This window comes from Rhamphochromis sp. 'chilingali' (genome assembly GCF_963969265.1).
Source record: "Rhamphochromis sp. 'chilingali' genome assembly, chromosome: 9".
NCBI lineage: Eukaryota > Metazoa > Chordata > Actinopteri > Cichliformes > Cichlidae > Rhamphochromis > Rhamphochromis sp. 'chilingali'.
This window is the reverse complement of record NC_137936.1, coordinates 38,298,615-38,318,187: the sequence shown is the minus strand read 5'-3', so window position 1 is coordinate 38,318,187 and position 19,573 is coordinate 38,298,615. Positions and strand designations below refer to the sequence as shown.

At 42.6% G+C, this 19,573-nt stretch overlaps 1 protein-coding gene across 3 annotated transcripts in view; it reads left to right on the top strand.

Annotated features, from left to right (window-relative positions):
* The window catches only part of mmp24 (matrix metallopeptidase 24), an 85,428-nt gene that overhangs the window by 50,932 nt on the left and 14,923 nt on the right, over positions 1 to 19,573 (top strand). For all 3 annotated transcript variants that reach the window (XM_080892784.1, XM_080892785.1, XM_080892786.1), the window contains 4 exons: positions 4,383 to 4,544; positions 7,489 to 7,703; positions 12,289 to 12,427; positions 16,127 to 16,393. In XM_080892784.1, the coding sequence (XP_080748910.1) occupies positions 4,383 to 4,544; positions 7,489 to 7,703; positions 12,289 to 12,427; positions 16,127 to 16,393 (783 nt within the window). The remainder of the gene's footprint in view (positions 1 to 4,382; positions 4,545 to 7,488; positions 7,704 to 12,288; positions 12,428 to 16,126; positions 16,394 to 19,573) is intronic.

Genomic DNA, 19,573 nt, shown 5'->3' with positions numbered 1-19,573 from the left:
TGACAAATATGTGAGATTTGTTGCAGTTAATGCTACTCCAAAAGCACTCACAACAAGAGAGGTTGAAGAAGCCTCTGCTACAGACTCAGAATTAACAGAAGTGCGAAGAGCTATTGAAAATGGACACTTTGAAAAATGCAAAACATGTGCACCCATTGCAAATGAACTGTGTGTCATCGGCTACATAGTTTTGCGGGGAACTCGCATTGTATTGCCAGAAAACCTCAGAGCTCAAGCACTGTCACTAGCTCATGAAGGACATTTAGGAATTGTTGGAACCAAACAGCATCTCAGAACAAACGTTTGGTGGCCAGGGATGGACAAAGCTGCAGAAAAATTTTGTAAATCTTGTCACGGATGTCAAGTAGTAGCCAGACCAGATCCACCTGAACCACTGAGAAACACACTTTTACCGGATGGACCATGGCGAGATGTGGCGGTAGACTTACTGGGACCGCTACCTTCGAACCACTCAATACTTGTACTGATAGATTACTACAGTCGGTACTATGAGTATGATGTAAGGTCATCTACAACCGCTGAAAAAGTCATTGACTCTATTGACTGTATATTTAGCAGACATGGGCTACCAGTTACCATCAAATCTGATAACGGCCCACAGTTCAAATCTGAGCTGTTCAGAGAATATTGTGAAACTAATGGAATCAAACATATAAGAACTACACCAAAATGGGCTCAAGCAAATGGAGAAGTGGAACAGCAAAATGCATCATTGATGAAAAGAATCAGGATCGCACAAGCCGAAGGACTTGACTGGAAGCGAGAGCTACGAAAATATGTAACAGTGTATCGCAGCATTGAACATCCAACCACAGGGAAAAGTCCCGCAGAACTCCTGTTCAACCGCAAAATGAGAGGAAAGTTACCGAACATCAGTGAGGCAAAAACAACGGAGTTGGACGTGCGTGACAGAGACGCTGAACAGAAAGGAAAATCAAAGATTTATGCTGATGAACGAAGGGGAGCTGAGTATTCAAAAGTTGACTCGGGAGACACAGTGCTGGTTCAACAAGACAAAGTGGACAAGTTTACAACACCATTCGACGCAACACCACACAAAGTTGTAAGCAGAACTGGAAACCAAGTCATTATTGAATCACCAACAGGAGCTCGCTATCACCGGAATACCACACATGTGAAGAAATACGAGACAAATGAGACCAGAGAAGGACACTATGACACAATACCTGAAAGGGAGGAAGGTGAAACACCCACAAAGACTGACACCTTCACTCCAACACCACAAGAGGGCTCCCAGGGGCCAGAGAGACCAAGTAGATCACAGAGGGCTAAAAAGATACCCGAGAGGTTTCGTGATTTTGTGGTGAAATGAACTATAATATGTTAAGGTGAAGAGGTAACTTACATTTGGCAAGTTTCAAGTTCATATGTGTATTTCGACATGTATATATTGAAAAAAGAAAGGTACATGTGTGGTGAGACAGTTAGATTATATACTTGTTAGAAAGTAAGACGAGAAGAATGTTCAGTGTTGGAAAAAAAAAGACATCAAAGTTATTACAACTAAAGTTTGAGTCTAAGGAAAAGGGGGATGTCATGTATTGATATGGCTATGCCTTAAGGTGATGACCTTTGAACCGGAGGTGGTTGTCCGGAGGAAGCCCCGTTAAGTGGCTAGTTGTAAGATGGACAGTGTTCAATAAAGCAACATAAAGACCGTGCTTTATGTCCTGATTCAATTCGGAGTGCTCTGCCTAATTTAGTAATAAGGTGGGCACACAACACTCTGTAGCTTTGCTTTCTGTTGCTTTGGCGTTTTTAACTTCACTCGATTATGTTCATTTCATATCTCACTGTCTAAAGTCTTGCATGCCAGTTCAGGAAAGTTTCCCTGCTTTCGAGTCGTGATCGTGTTTCTGTCAGAGAAATGTGTCCTCACATAAATTAATTTTTCTCATTCTTGATCGTGACTTTTCTGTCGGTCTGTCAGAAATAGCACGTACTAATATTGGTCCTTCCAGCTAAAATCTGTGAATACGTCGCTGAGTGTGTCCTCAGCCACGTCTGGGTTTTCTTTAGAAAATGCTGCACGTTTTCTAATTGAGATTCAGGGTTTGTTTTCCTCTTCAGTCAAACAGGAAACGCTGTAATGGCTGCCAGAGGTGGACGGGGTGATTGGCTGTTTCTCCATAATGCTGTGCTGCTGCAAGTTTGTATAAAACCACTGGATTCAGTTAAACACAGCAACTTGCCAGGAAATAAAAATATATAACTGGACCCCGTTAAACTTCAACAGGAAACACAGAAATTTCACACTGACATCACTTCAGTCTTTTCTAAAAAATAAAACAAGTTGTAGAGGAAGCCCTTTACCCGTTACTGACTCTAAAATGACTGGTTTTAAACTTTAGGAGACATGCTGATGAGTGTATAGGTCAGTAAAAATCATTTCTCCTGAATAGAACAAACGAGACAGGAAACAATGAGTCGAATTGGAAGAGACCTCGGGAAGAGGAACTGAAAATGAATAAAAGGATTGACACAAACGGTCGTCAGCGTCTGCTCATTTCCATCTCCATTAGTCTGTAAGTCAGGCGCAGGCCACCGAGGCTATAATCTTCAAACAGAGTGGCCTCGGTAAAGGAAAAAGATAATTATGTTGTGTAATTTGGTTCAAACAGAGTCAAACCAATTACAAAGCTGAGGGAAAGTATTAATTTGAGCTCCGCATTCAGACAGTAAGAAGTCATTAAACACATGACAGCAGCTCTGGATCTCTGCTCAGAGTCTGGCTGTAATAAAGACCCCACATGAATACACGACGTCCGGGAAAACAAGACCTTCTGTTCTCCTTCGTAATTTTACTTTTGATAAGTTGTGATAAGAGCACACGTAACAGCGTGAACTGTAGAACTGGAGCTGTTATTCTGGCTGCTATCAGGTGCTTTAATTGGAAAATTGAAACCTGAATTTAATTGAAAACTATTGAAAAGTCTGTTTTTTCCAGAACCTCAGCTTGTGCTTCGATCACATCCTTCAGTTTTTTCCAAAGACTTCCTGGACCTCAGGTACTTAATCTGAATAAAATCCTGTTTATTTACGTCTGCATATGTGAGCTCTGATGAATTGTTGAGACTTTGTGAGGATGCATCACACCTGGTTCTGCTGTGGTGCATAAACTGTTCTACGTGAAACGACCATAAAACTGCACAAAATGGCCAAAAGTAACACAACTAATGATAACTAAGAAGTCCAAAACAACTACCCAGGTGTGAAACGGCCACGTAATGACTAATTAGCACCTGACTCATGAAAAGCAGTTACATAGAAAATGTGTAACACCCACAAGGAGAGTTTTAGAAATGACAGGAGGACAACACGGCTGTAAAAGATGCAAAGTGAATAAAAAAAGGGAATAAAAAAGGCCAGAAACAGACTGAAATGACCAACAGTGACACAAACTGACAACTAATTATGGCTAAAAGATACTAAATAAATATACACAATGGGACAAATTAAAAAAGCAGAGTTTTGATCCACTCACATAAGGTTTCTAACATGTCGCGGAGCATTAATTGTGCGCATGAACATGGATTGTTTTACATTTTCATCTCACTGTAACTAGTTTATATGTAGATGATCCAGTGCTGTATATTACTGCCCATTGTGCCACAGCAAACATGCAGCGTTCCCGTCATCACAGGAGCATTAATGAAACAGCCTGACTGCGGAGCATCTCCACTCTGATGGCTTCCTGCTCCAAATTCAACATGTTTGCTTGTTCTCCAGCGTATTTTAGTCTCGAAAACAGCCGTACATTATTTATACATTTGCAGATTATGAATTTAAAGTCGCTTTCTGTGAGACTGTGAACTCTGTGAATTTTGCAGGCAAACAGTACGGCGCGCTCTGAAGTAATCCCCGTCAAGCAGCAGCCTTTGAAGAATTGGACTTTAGAAACAGGAGCTTTGGATTCACCAGCCTGACAGTCGCTTCCATTCGCCGCCAATTCTGCTTTTGATGTGAGATTCATATTACACAGCTGATGAGTCAACACATCACAGGCTAACTTTAGCTCACTTTGCCGGCGCCTTTGACGCCGTCTTTGGTCTTTGCTGTTTACACTGGGGAGGCTTTGTTCTGATTCAGACAGGAGGGAGATGTTGAGGCTTTCTCAGTAAACTGATTCTCTTTTAATGAACCGGCAGCGACGGCCTGCAGGCAGCACAGAGATGCTCCTGTTTTCTGTTTTATCACCTGATTTCTGAAACAAGCTTTTAAGGCGCTGTGAGTGATGTTGAAAGCGATGCTGCTTCTCTGCTTTGCGTTCTCTAATCTCATCATTTTTTCCTCCTCCTCTTTGTCGCCTCTCCCCTCTAATCATCTTCCTCTCTTTCCAGGTAACGATTTGTTCCTGGTGGCGGTGCACGAGTTGGGGCACGCGCTGGGTTTGGAGCACTCCAACGATCCCAGTGCCATCATGGCTCCTTTCTACCAGTACATGGACACGCACAACTTCAAGCTGCCGCTGGACGACCTGCAGGGCATTCAGAAGATCTACGGTGAGCTCTCGGGTTTAGTTCTGTGTAGGCTGTAGCTCGGGAGGTGGAGCAGATCGTCTACTAATCGGAAGGTTGGTGGTTCGATTCCTGGCTCTCCTTGAGCGAGATACTGACCGCCAAGTTTGTGTCAATGTCAGCGAGAAGGTCCTTAAGAAACGGTGCTTGAGTGAATGGGTTTAAGTCAGTCATTTGTTTAAAGAAACATCGTTAGTTTGGGTTTTTGTCCTTTTAGTTGAAGAACAAAAGATTTTCAGTCACTTCTTTATTTCAGCTTTTCAGACGATTCAACAAACATTGACGTCAGTTTTGTCTCCAAGTGTGAGAAACAAGTAAAATCCCCCAAATATCCATCCAGGTTTGATTTTAGCCAATTCCCTTTTTTAATAGCACATAGACAGGAAGTAGAACTCAACAAATGTCAAAATAAAAGCCAAGAAAATCGAATTTGAATTAAAGACACTTATTCCAAATTATTGAAAAAAATGAAGAGACTTTCCTCTCATAGATGTCTGTTTTGTATCCAGCTGAGGACATCATTCTGTTTACGGTGTACTGATGCCGACAATTTTGGGTCAGGATGACGCAAAATACACAAATATTGTGTGAAGATAAAAGCAGAAGGACCGCGCAGTGAATCGAAATGTAAACTCGAGCGCTCTCGTTTCGTTCTTTTCTTTGCGGCGCTCCAGTTTATCCTCCTACACACTTCAGCCTGCAGCAGTTTGGAATCAGTTTAATGTCAAAGAGTCGGTGAGGAGCAATAAATACGAGTTTCATGGAATATTTGATGGACAGTGTTTGAAAAGTAAAGTTAAAAATATCACCGTTGAACAAAATAATCATGGTTACAATCTTTGTTGAGCATGAAGCTGTGGCTAATTGTGTGTTTGATCTCTGACCCTGCCGACGTGTCCTTGAGCAAGAATGCACAGGACAGAGCATGAGCAACCTGAACGTCAGCATCTCCTCTAAACAGCCAGCGGCTTCTCACAGGGTTTTGGATCGTCGCAGGAAATAACCTCTGCGGTGAATAAAAGGTTTACGACACGTTTCAGGAGGATGAGCTTCATAAACTTTTTATAATTAAACTTTTTATGATTTCATTTTATGAAAAGCCTGCATGCCTTAAGCAGAAGGAAGATGCTGACGTTATAGATGCATGGTCAATCCTGAGTCTGTGCTGTGCAAACGCCTTCTCCGGGACAGAGTGTGTATTTTATAGCAAAGAGGAAAATATATGAAGCTCATATTAGAGCTCTTCACTTTGAAACGAGGGATCTTTTAAGTCACTGCACATTTTCATTTGAAGAAATTTGCCTGCGTTAAATGAAAAACGTGATGTTTTGACTCTTTTCTGCCTCTGACTGGTTGAACAGGTGACTTTACGCTAAAACAAAAACCAGTAAAATTTGAATATGAAATATTAATTGAAAAAGCCCCGAGTGCAGCTGCAGGAGTGTTCGGCGTCCGTCGGCCGGCAGCGGAGCTCGAACGTGAAGAAGAGCCCGGCTGATAAGCAGACCTGAGCAGTCTTTGCCTGGAAAGAAAACGCGAGTCTTTCCCTTTGTGTTTACACCAGAGACGCTGTGTTGCATTTCAGAAAAGGCGCAAATCCTCGCATTTCACTGAACGTTTCTAAGTAAACAAAGAAAAGCGAAGGCCTGTCAGCGGCAGGCGCGTTTCCTGACAGGCTTTCTGTCTGCGCTGAAGTAATCACGACAGCTTCTGTTGTAATGTAGTGTAACATTTATTTGTGATGCAGAGACACAAAGAAAAGGCAGGGAAAAGAAACACGTCTGCTCTGTTAAAGATAAGAACATTTCTATCTGCACCATCTCTCACAAAACACCCAGGTAGCTGAAATCTACTGTATCTGCAGCTTTTTTCATCACGCTTCTCTTTTTCTTTGCTTTGGTTTCCTTTAATAATCAAAGCAAGAAGGTTATCTCGGCCCTCAGAACAACTGAGCCTCACATTAAAGGTCGTGATACACAGGTGACATTTGAAGTCAGCGTTGAAGGGAAATACCGGCCAGAACTGTGCAGTCGGCGGTTTTTCTCCGCTGCACTTCATTGTTCAGTGTGGATAACAAAGCCTGTTATTTTATCTGCTCAAAGTTCATCCTGCTGGATGTGCTGCTCTCAACACCAGCCGCCACAACAGCACCGCACTGTTCATTTTACAACGAGACTGTTTCTGTGCAATTTACCGACTCGTGTTGGTACGCTTAGAAAAAAGAGAATAGATTTTCTTTTCCTGTTGGAACATTGAGCGTCTTTGTCATGGACGGATCTGCAACAGAAAGAGTTTCTGTTTGTTTTTTAATAAAAGGCAGAGGAAGTGGAAAAGAATGAAAATAAGACGGACACCAAACAATGCAGACTAAAGAAATGAAAAGGAGAGCAAAGCAACCACAGCAGAGGCCTAAAATGATCTATTTTTGGCTGCTTGGCACAAAACAACAATAAGAAGATGCAAAAAAATCACCAGAAGTGTCACAAAGCAGCACAAAGAGACTCGCAACTAGAAAAACCCAAACACAGAGAGACACAAAGGAAACATAAAACCACACAAAACAACCACAAATAGACACAAAAACACGCACGATGGACAAACGAGATGGGGTGGAATGAGCCGCACTGCTGTTTCAGGCGTCTCGCTCCCGTGTCGATGCGAGGCAGCGATTTAAGCAAACAGATTTATAATCCGAGGTTTTCCTTCTGCCCATAAAAACAAATGAGTCATTGAACCAAATGTACTAGTTGTGTTTCTGCGGTCTGCATAATGCTGTCTCACAGGCTCTTACATAAGAAGTCGTGTTCGCACAGCTGATGACCAGTGACTCATGCTGCTGTGGGTCTTTGAGTCTCAGTGCTCTTAATGATCCTCTGGAACCAATCACGGTGCCCGACTGATTCATGCTGTGATTGACGTGATTCTCCAGGCATCCCCACAGCCATGCTGGAACCCACCCGGCCCTTACCCACCTTACCCTCTCGACGGACGCATTCGACCTCCGAGCGCAAGCACGACCGGCATTCCCGTCCGCCGCACCCGCCCGGTAACCGGCCCGCACTGCCTGGAAACGGCAAACCCAACATCTGCGATGGCAACTTCAACACTGTGGCCTTCTTCAGACGGGAGATGTTCGTGTTCAAGGTGAGCGGAGACGTAGCGGCGCAGACGCCTGCTGCTGGTCTCTTTGACAGTGTTCAGTAACAGTCGCTCATTTTTGAATTCTTTGATTACTTTTTCACGTTGTTGACAAAGCCAGAAACTTGTAACAGCTGACGAAGGTGACAAATCAAGACAGTTAATGTTATTTTGGAGTGAATCAGTTTTCACATTAGTTTTCTTCCCTTTGATTAATTGGTGAATCTCCAGTAAAATAAAATGATAGATCATTTCAGCTGGCAGGCTGACGTCGTCTCCACAGATGAAGTTCAAGTTTTCAATGAGGTGTTATTGTTGTGAAATCAAAATGACAGGATGGTATTGTAAGATACTGTGCATGCATAATAATTATTAAAAATGTCGTTTTTGCAAGTTGGTATGTGGTTGCTAAGCAATGTGATGACATCATAATATCTGGTAGAGATAAGAGCCTTCAGGATGCTCGATGTACCCGTCTGCCAAGTTTGGTTGCTCAGCTCCCGATCAGGCAGCAGCTCGCAGACAAACAGGCAGAAGATAGATGATTCATCACATTTCTGTTCTTTACGCCCAAGAAAACCTGTCACTGTAGCTTTCCAGGAACTCTAACTCCTGGACTTTTCTTTTCTGTGGTGATTTATTGGGATACATTAAAGACCTGGTATAAAATATCAAACTCAATCTTAATTCTGATTCATCAAAGGTTGTATTTTCCACCACAAATGCAACACAAAAGTTACATTACAACACTTTTAATTGTTTTTAAATAATTTCACATAATTTTTTAACTACATTTCCCAATTTAGGAAAATATATAATCGCATTAGTCCTATTATTTTTATTATTATTTTACAGGTGATTACAATGATGAAGCAAGTAGCACAACACGTATCAAACACGTTGATAAATAATCATCGTCATCGTCATCATAATAATTAAAATAATACTAATTTTATATTAAAAAAAAAATGTAGGACACAAATTAAAAATATTTTTGAAAATATTCAACAACAGCATTGAAAACACCAAAACAATGTAAATTATGAGGGACTCCATTAAAATAAAGCAACAACAAATCTCATATCACATTAAGATATCTCTACGATAACATAAAATAACTATTTTTTAAGTATTAAAAAACAATTAGACCACTGGGTAAAAGCACAGCAAAATATTTTAATTTATTATTTATTTTCCAGATTTGTAAATGAAAATATGAAAAAAGGCCAGAACAAACATTTAGTGCCAACTGCTTTCCATCAAATAACAGAAACATTAAAACGTCTAAATAAGAAATATTTAAATGCATCAAACCAATAAAAGTCTTTGATATCTCATCCTGTTAAAGAACCTGAGTGCTCGTTCCAACACGAGCTTATTGAACAGGATGCTGTTGTGTCTGTAATTAATGGCTGTTATCTCCTACAGACGGTGAGTCACACAGCCGTGGGTTGCTATAAAAAACAGGGTGTCACTGGGGGATTTAGATAAAGCTTAATTGAACATTACGGGAGGAGGATGCAGAGTAGCAATGATGTTGGAAGTATGGTTGAAGTTTATGTCTCATAATCATTATCCATAAACGCAGGTTTGGACGGCGTGGTCCAGATTAGTGTTTAGGAAGGTAACGATGGCTTTAACACTGCCAACATTATGGGTTTGGACGCCACCGCGGGGCCGCTGGTGCTAAAAACGACCACTCTCATGGTGCCGTCAGATGAAAGAAGCAGCCCAGTGGCATATGGCGCTATCCAGCCTATGATCATTAGCATCAGCCATATGCTTCCAGTACAGTTAGTAACCAACCGATGCAGCTCTGTAGGCGCTTGCATGCCAGCACACAGCAGGCGTGCACATTTACAGCGTGTTGCATGTAGTAGTATAAACTGTATGGCTTTATTTAATTTTATATTTTAAATGTTTAGATATTCAAAGCACCCAACAGGCCAAAGACTGTAGAGAGATGAGCTAATACCAGCAAGCTTGCCAAGTAACACACACAGATACCTGCACATCAGTGTGACGCAGCATATAAATAAAATATTAGGATGTGGAAGGTCTGTTTGTGCAGTTAAGTACAAAGTAAGATGAATTTTTAGTCACTTAACTGCATTTGAAATGAGTTTAAATCATGAGACTAATTTTAATTCTTAATATAGTTTTTAAATGTGAGTTATAAACAGTTTACCACCTGTAGCGTTTGTATAAACAGGATGCTAGCCCATAGAGACTCGTATCATTTTAATATGGGCGTCAATGAGGACTGACTCGTTTTTGGAGACAGCCTCGAGTGGACATTAGTGGAAGTGCAGGTTTGGGTGCTAAAGCTAATTTTACAGCAAGACGTGATTGATGTGATGCTCCAGTAACTTAAAAAATAACAATTTGATATGACACAAGCAACAAATCCAGTTTTTTTATTTCTCAGAAAACTCATCACCACTAGCACTGCTAAAGGCTAGCTAGCCTAGCTTGGCTTAACCGTTGCCCCTGCAGCCTCGAACTCTTTTGCCTCATACTGGACAGTGCCGAGTTTTTAAAAGTCCAACATGGTGCAGAGTAATGTCACACCAACCAATCGTTAACTTTTGTCTTGTAAAACTTGTAATGCTTCTTTAGCTTAAACATAAATCCTTCTCTGGATCTCACCTACTGTTCTTACAGCCTGCAGTTAGCTAGCTAGCCCTACCTCTGTTTTGAGACAGAATCTCATCCTGAGCAGAAGAAAAATTCATTTTGGATGTCTTTGATATTTAAACTGAATGTTCGAAAAGGTCACAGACTCGTCTGGCTCTCTGTCCTTCCTGCCTGTCAGTGAGTCTCTCTGTTTTCTGTCAGTCTCAGCTGGACCTGTCTGTCTGCTCTGCTGGATTCATTCCCATTGTGACAAAAACAGGAGAAAATCTTCAATCATCACTTAAAACAGGATCCTGTGGCTGCTAGATCAGCGGCCAGCATGGATTCTTGAGTCAAACTAAGTCAGAAATGTAAAGTAGTACTAATGTATGCTGTCGTATTCTGATCGGCTTCCTTTTAAAAACACAAGGCGGGTAGGCGGAGCTTCTGCACCTGAGATGACTATGCTGGATATGTCCTCTCTGTAATATCATACAGGCTCAAGAGTTTTAAAAGCAGGTTAAACTGAGTGTTTAAAACAGCGCACTGGGATTGCATCTATTATTAGAAACCTCTTTAATATGAACGCCCACCACTAAACAGGAGAAATATGACAGGAAACAAAGAAACACAAAATTGGGCCACTTTAAAAACTCACAAACCCACAAAGCTCATTTTGGTTTTCCTTTGACAAATAAAGTTGATGCCACCTACAAAACAGATGGTGGCACTAACATGTAATAAACAAAACAAAGCTTTTCTCGTGTGCCCCTGAATGACACAGACAAGCATCCAATAAATATCAATAATAGTTAAAAATGAAGCCGCCATTTCCACGGAAGAACTGGGTCCCTGAATGCACCATCATCAGTCAGGAAAACAAGCATCTTTTGTCTCCTTTAAACTGGAGGACGGGGGCACGCGAGGACATAAAGAGCAGCGAGAGCTGGTGGGCGTCTAAAAGGAGACGCTCATTATGGGATGTTTCCTCTGTGAGAAGCACTCATGGCTTCTTTGCTGAATGCAAAGCATTGATTTTTCTTCTCTGTTTGGGTTCAGACAGAAAAGCATTAGCGTCCACTCGATGATGTTAGGCCAGGCGAGAAGCAGTGCGCGTGCGTGTGCACCCGACTTATACTGACAGTTATAGAAAGCGAGGACATTTTTAGGCTGTTCCTCTGTGGAAAAGCACTGAGAGTCCCCACAAAAATAGAAGCACAAGCGAGTGTGTGTGTGTGTGTGTGTGTGTGTGTGTGTGTGTGTGTGTGTGTGTGTGTGTGTGTGTGTGTGTGTGTGTGTGTGTGTGTGTGTGTGTGTGTGGTTGCGCGCGCACATCATTCAGCGGGGGGACTTAGCTTGGCTGTGTCCTAGATTCACGAAAGCCAAATGATAATGAGCTCAGATTGATGCTCGCCTTCTTCTCCTCCTCTTCAGCTCCCCTCTCTCCTCTATGCTCGCCTCCTCTTTCCTGCTGCCTCCCCTCCCTGTAGTCCTCCTCTTAACTTGCATAATCATTTCTTTCACATCTCAGTCTCTGTCTCGTCTTTGCTCGTCTTTTGTTCCAGTTATTTCTTCTCCTCTTACCTTCACAGTGGTTTCTGTTGTCGTTCTGAGCTTCTCTCTTTTGTTGAAAACATTTAAACACATTCTCCACAAAAGCTCCAGATAAAAAAATGAAGCCAACTTTGTTAACGATGAGAATATTTGATAATAACTGTTGTGCTTCAGCTGTTACACATTAAGCACTTCCGGTTCTGCTGGAGGACTTCACTGTTGTACCGTCACTAAGGACACATCTTCTTTATCTCTGCCAGTTTTCGCTCTCCTCTCACCGTCCTTTATGACCAGCTGCATGACTCAGATTCTCCTCAGGTCACCTGTAACTCCTTCTCACGCTTGTCTAATTATGGAGTTCGGGACGTTGCCGCCGTTTTAGCACAGCGCTCTGCAGTGATGAATTGTGGGGCTTTTTTAGGACCGGTGGTTTTGGCGTCTCAGGAACAACAAGGTGCAGGAGGGCTACCCCATGCAGATCGATCAGTTCTGGAAAGGCCTGCCACCTCGCATCGACGCCGCCTACGAGAGGACTGACGGCAAATTTGTCTTCTTCAAAGGTATGTGGAATAAAATTTGAGGTATACAAATAGTTTCCTTTTTCCTACACTGACTAACAGTTAATATCGGTGCGTCACAGTCCTGCTGGAACTAGGATTTTATTTCTGAGGGTCCAAACACATGTATAGATAACTGTCGTATTTGTTAATGGCATCAACAGATGGAGGAGCATTCTAAGAGTAGGCACGGGCAGCGATTCACTCCTTTTGCCTTTGAATTTTATTTGACCCTCAATGAAACTGTAAACTCACTGAGGGACATTTGGTTCATGTTGTATTGATGTTATGTGATCTCATTACTGACCAAACTTATTTATTTTGCATAATTTAGCAGCCGTACTAACAGGCATCACACGCTCGGCCTGTTTTCTGAGAGCAGGTGTATAAAAATCAAAAGCCTTACATTTAAATTCAGCCTGCTGTCGTGTTGACGGTCGGCTTTTCGTGCACCACTTCAAATATTTTGAGATCTCTCAGCAAAGTCACGTTATGCTAAATCGTTCTTGTGCCTCTGTGATGGAAACTCGCTGTCCTCCACTGTGTCAAAGCAGCGATCCTTAAGTGTCGTTTACCTTTTTGAGAAGTCGACAAAGTTGCAGGGAGGTAACTCTGTGATGTCGACCAAGTGGTGAGCAAAGTGTGTGCTGCTGCTGGTCCTCTTGTCCTTTCAATGTTGGATCAGTGCATTTACACCCAGAATAACAGTGTTGGGAAGGTTACTTTTAAAATGTATCCCACTACAGATTACAGATTACATGCCCCAAAATGTATTTAGTAACGTATTCTGAATACCACCTTTTTAAACGGTAACTGTAACAGAATACAGTTACTCATATTTTGTATTTTAAATACGTAACAGTGGTACATGTTACTCCCCAACACTGCTGAATCATTTCCACATGAAATTCAGGTCAGTTTCTGTTAGCGTGACAGTGACAGACATCCTGAGGTGCACAAAAGATGATGTTGATAAGAACATCAGCCAAATCTAAATCAGATTTTTTTAACAGTTGTGTGATGTTTACATGAGAAGGTATGCAGAATTAAACAGAGGAATATAAATTCAGGTCTGACTCCTTCCTCCACCTTCAGTCTGAGCTTAAAGATTTCTGTCTCTCATTTTCACTGAGGCTGAATTTACCTGCTCTAAAAAAATCTCTTGATTTTACCTGATAAGCTGAAAAATTCTCCAGAATCTGCCACCTGCTTCAGCGCTATGAGGCTCTGTCCTGCTCTGTGCATGCCCGCCTTCTCCTGATATTTAATAAAGTGTGAAATAGAGAATGGTGTGGCGGCGGGGAGCACCCGGCCCAAAGGCCCCTCGTCCCCTTCCTGCTGACTGTGTCTCTTGTTTTCTTTCACTCTTTCTTACGTTCCCGTCAGCGCTGACACACTCTGTCTTTGCATCACTCCTGAGGACATCACGTTCACTTGTGTTCAAATCTTAATCTTAGATTTGCGTCACACTGATGAGAAAAGAGCCAAAGAAACACGTGATTAATGATTAACAACAAAAAGCGCTGCAGGCCGATGGCAGCAGGAACGTCTCAAACGGACAAGGAGGTTCATCCCAGAAAAACGAGGAGTGCGAGGAGCTGACAGTCAAACAGACTCTCAGGAAAGAACAGTGAGAAAAAAGTCACGTCTAACCTTCAAAATAAAACAGGAAGTGCACTGATAGAGGCACCAGGATCAGACCCACTCTGGCTGAGGGTTTTTCTCATTTCTCCAATTTGCCCCTCCTCGTCTCCTCCTGCTTGTGAACCGGAAATCAATCTCAGCACGCCGTGTTGGAGGACGCGTGGGCGTGTCCTTTTAAGTGTTTTTTACCTTCAGTATGTAAAAGCAGAATCGATGGACTGTTTAACCAGCTCATCCTCTGTTCACGTCGCTGATGGGAGGGGCTGAGCTGGGTAGGATAGCAACACAGATCCAAGAAGCAGTCCTCCTCCTGACAGGATCTGGATGTGTGGGCGCCTCATGCCACAGGTGAAAAGGACACACCTGTGCGACCTCCTCTCTGCTCCAGGTGCTTTTTAGGACGTGCTTCAAAATCAACTGTCCAGATTGATTTACGTGTCACAGGCAGGACGAGAGGAGAGAAAAACCTGCGGTAACCCGACCTCACCCCACTGAACATTTACAAGGACTGAGTGACGGGAAGCTCTGAGGAACGCCGTCACATCATATTTTCATTTGCAATAAAACGTTTGGTGACAAATTCTCAAGTAAATGAAATAAAGTGAAGGATTTTCAGCCGTGCTCTCAGACTTTTGGACCCCTCGTTCATCGACGTCTTCTGCCAGCCAGGAGCAGAAATTAATAGCTTTGCTCTGTCTGAGCTCTCAGCTGCTGACTCTCTCTCACACACACACACACACACACACACACACACACACACACACACACACACACACACACACACACACACACACGTTGGGTATTCATATCTTGTGGGGGCATCTAATTGACACAAGCCCCTCCCCTAACCCAACCTAACCATAACCTAATTGTAACCCTGACACTTGAATCACATTTTAAGTCTCAAAAATGGCTTCAAACTCGTAGCAAACCTACAAGTCTTGGTCCCCACAAAGATGTGAACACACACTCACACGCACTGCAAAGCTTTATTCTCATGTTTGTGAGGACGAACACATATTTGTACCAAAATGTTTAAATAAGTCTGAATCAAACTTTCCAGTTTAGAAGCCTTCAAGTTAAAGGATGTAAAAGACATTAAAAAAACATCAGAAACTGTAATTTCCTGCTTAAATCTACCCATTAATTCATAATGTACATTACAAACTGCTTTAAATGCCTGCTGAGTAGCTATTAGTGTCTGTAAAGGACATAATTGGGATTCAGTGGCTTTGTATTAATCTTTGTTTTTACTGTGTGTGTTTTTCCAGATGATCAGTACAGGCTTCCTAAAGGAGCGTCTGTCACAGCAGGATATTTAATCAGCCTTTAAAAGGGGCTTCGTGGAGTACTTGTATTTATTTAATGTCTCTTTGCCTTTTCGCCCATATCCTTCTTCCGAACAGTGAGAGCTGAATATTTAACAAAGCTACAGAGCAGCTGTTTTAATCTTTGTTTTCTCGCTGTAGTGGAAATCGACGCTCTTTAACCACGGCTGTTAAATTTCACAGTCTTCTATCCTGTGCAACCCCACCGCCAAAAACAAGAGTATCTATAAAGATTCTTATTTATGATACGACGCCGGGGAGGTCGTGTTTTCGCCTCTGTTAGTGTTCCTGGCAGCTAGCGGCTTTATTTTGAAACCTACAAAGAGAAAAGCTGGCAGACGGATCGGCTGTCTGCCAGAGAACAATCGATTGTTCATGATCTATATCTGGAATTTCAAATATTAAATAATCATTTGAGAAACTGAGGGAGAAACACATTTTCTCAGACTGTTTGGAGGATAAATAATTTAGTTCAAGTCAATAAAGTTTGAGAGCAGCTATTTGTGCTCAGAACCACAGACTGTATAAAGAAGATGGAGGCAGCCAGGTCGTTATGGTTGAATCTAAGCGTAAAGACTAAACCTGCTGGGTCTGTGGGGCCTGACTCACTGGGGCCCCCAGTGGACATCAAAGGAACTGCATTTATGGCAGTTCTGTTGCTGCTTCTGTAAGATCACAACACAAACTGAAAATATTAAAATGCTCACTTACTTCTTCACGCTGGTTCCAGGTGATAAATACTGGGTGTTCAGGGAGGTGACGGCTGAGCCAGGGTACCCTCACAGCCTGGTGGAGCTGGGCAGCTCCCTCCCCAAGAGTGGCATCGACACGGCGCTGCGGTGGGAGCCAGTCGGGAAAACGTACTTCTTCAAAGGGGACCAGTACTGGCGTTACAACGAGGAGAAGCACACCACCGACGCAGGATACCCCAAACCCATCACTGTGTGGAAGGGAATACCGGACGCTCCGCAGGGGGCCTTCATCAGCAGGGAGGGATGTGAGTGGCAGCTAATTATTCTTTTGGTTTCAGGCGTGAGACGAAATCCGGTCAAATTGGAGGTATCCTTCATCGATCTCAGCGTCGCCTCGTGCCCGACGGCAACACTGGAGCTGAGAGATTTCAAAACACGAGAAAAAACAATGGTTTCAGTATAATTTAGTTTTGATTCTGTGTTAATGTTCAAACTTTTCTGACACTGATTTTCACACAAGCTGAAGAAGAATTTCTACTACAGATCAAACAAAAGGTTTTGGACATTTGATATTAACGCGTCAGCGTGTTAACGAGCTAAACGAGCTAACCGTGCTAAGCCATTGACGCCGTGCAGCCCCACACACGGGGCGATCCGCGGTACCTCGCTAACAGAGATTTGCCGCATTAATGCATTTATGGCGTTAATGTCATTTTAGCGAGATTAACGCAGACAGCAATAATTTCTTCCAACATATTTACCGTTTGTCTCCTACATTTGTTTTCTTATAAACTTCCTTGAATTAAATTCAGTTTTTATGAGAGTTTGACTCCAGTCAGTTACATAATATACAGACATCAGGTAAAAGCAATTTTAATGCAAAAACGTTACTTTTAACATAGCGCTGACAGAAAAATACGTCCATTTCCATTTTCCATAGAACTCAGCTGACTGTAAACTGAAGAAGAATTGCAATGCAGAGTCACAATCAGCAGCTTATATTTACACTGAGGCCACATCCACACGTGCAGGTTTGAAAAATATCTCTGTCCACATGTAAACAGCAAAAACGCAGTCAAACGTTGTCAAGAACAGGCCAAATCCTAGCCGTGTAGAAATGTTGGCCAATCAGAAGTCTAGAAGTCAGGGCAGGAAATAGTAAACAGGCTTTACTTCTGTGCTACTTTTCAAGTCATCATTTCAAATGTCAATAACCAAAAACAGCATTTTGGCTGGTGTAGACTCACAACTTAGGAATGAACCAAATGCATACAGCATGCACAAATTTTAATTTAAAACAATTTCATTTATTCAAAAGCGACGACGTCAGGACTGTGAGAGCGTCTGTGTTGAATGTTCACTCTGACGCCTGTCTGTGTAAATGGAGGGACAGTAACTGTGTGTGTATGTAAGCGTGGACAAACTGCAGATAGATTGACAGCAGCAGTGTTTTGTCTCTATCTGCTAAATCTCCGTTTTCCTCGTCCACACGTAAACGCAAAAACTGAGTTTTTGAAAATCTCAGTTTTCAGTGATCAAAAACGCCGTTTACGTGTGGACGAAAGGTCCAAACGCATATAAAAATCTGCGTTTTCAAAAATACTCGTGTACGTTCGGACACCTGAGTAAAAACCCTGTTAGTCGGCTGTTTATGCTGCAGGGTCATAAAATGCAGCGACAGAGGTGTGAGACACAGAAAACTGTCCATCGTCACTTCCTTTCCTTGAGCGGTGACCTTGTGACCTTGCGGCTTCCTCTGTGGAGTTGAGGCCGATCTATGCGCGACGTGGTGACAGGACGACACGGCCAGCCGGGTGTGGTGTCAAAGATGAGAAACCGTCCTGCAGGGACTTTAGAGGCAACAGACAAATGTGTGCGACTGTGCGTTGGTTTCCTCGGGGCTGTTCGGAGGTGATGGAGCAGACGAAAAGGCAGACGGCACAAGAAGCCCTGTGGGTGTTTTCTGTTGTTGCTACTTCGGCATGTGATCCCCTCACAGTGGAGTCTGTGGAGGAGTAAACATACAGAGCTGGGTTCAAACCGTGTTTTAGTCGCTGCGTCAGAAATTCTTGCTTTGCCAGACGCTGCACATCATCTTGCACAACTTGTTATTGAGAATTTGTTCCAGAGCAACAACCAGAGTGATGTTTGACACCTTGTGTCCTCAGAAAAACCTTCAAAGTCAGTCTTTACCGTCGCGTGTGTGCAGACGAGCAGCGTGTCAACATGTTAGAGCAAACGTTAGCTTTTATTACAAACTGGATCTGGTTTGTTTACCACCAGTTAAATGATGATGGGCTCTAGTGACATCATAGCTGGCACATCCAGTAACAACAAACAGGATTTAAGTGACCGTGGAGACGAACTGATCCATCGGGAGGATCCATTGAGCCCCGAAGTTGTTTCATTTTTTAAAGAACGTCCAACCACCTGCTTCTGTTTTTACAGTAAAATTCTGAATGCATGACTTTATAAGATGGTCTCTTTGCTGAACTGAAGGGCTGCCTCCACACGCCTGAAGAGGAAACAGCTGATATTTATAAAACAGTAATATTAGTTAACAAATGCACTCTTCTCTTTACGTGTCGCTGAGTGTTTCCTGTTACAGCATCCGTCTCGCAGGCATTGCATAACATCGTCCTTCAGTGAGAACATCCACTGCTGGGACCAGAATATGGTCGCTGCCTACAGCCGCCACATCACAGCAGAAACGATACTGCCTCTAATAAGATCCACCACCACAGGGACACACCAGAGCTGCAGACGGATGAGTTACAGTTTCAGAGTGGAGGACGGCGTTTTTCTGTGCCGTGCATGGACGTGTTCGTTCCCTCGGAGACAGTTTTTGAGGAGTTTCCTGTTAATCGCTGTTTGGTGTTAGTAAGTGCAGCGCCACTTCACCCGAGAAACCTCGAGTGTTTCTGACACTGAACCAGTAGCTGCTCATGCAATATGTGTGTAATATGGTTGAGAAGTGTTTGTTTTGTGGTCCTGTGGTACCACAGTAGATGTTTAAGATGGTTCACAGCTGGAGCTCTGAAGCTTGCAGGGCGATGATCCAGCGGCTATGTTGAAGCTCACGATTCTTCTTAATTAAAAAAGCTAAAAGGTTGGGCACATGACTCTGACATCGTAACGTCCAGCAGGTCAAAATCAAATAGCTTTAGGGGTTAGTGCTGATTTCTATTTAGCTACATGCTAAACAAACAGCGTTTTGGAAATTACAAGATGCTATATTTAAAGTGCGTCAAATATGTGGAAATTCCATATGAACAGGTATGAAGTTAACTGCACAGAAGTCGAGGTGGTGGAGCCTCTGTGTCCTGCCTCAATGACAAACACAACAATAACTAGTATTACTGGAGCGTGTTTGTTTGTGATAACACATTAGAACCATTTATATGTATGTACATCTAAACTATGGCTCATGTATTGTGTGATAAACTTTAGTTTCATAATCATCGCCTCTTCGTCTCTGATGTCAG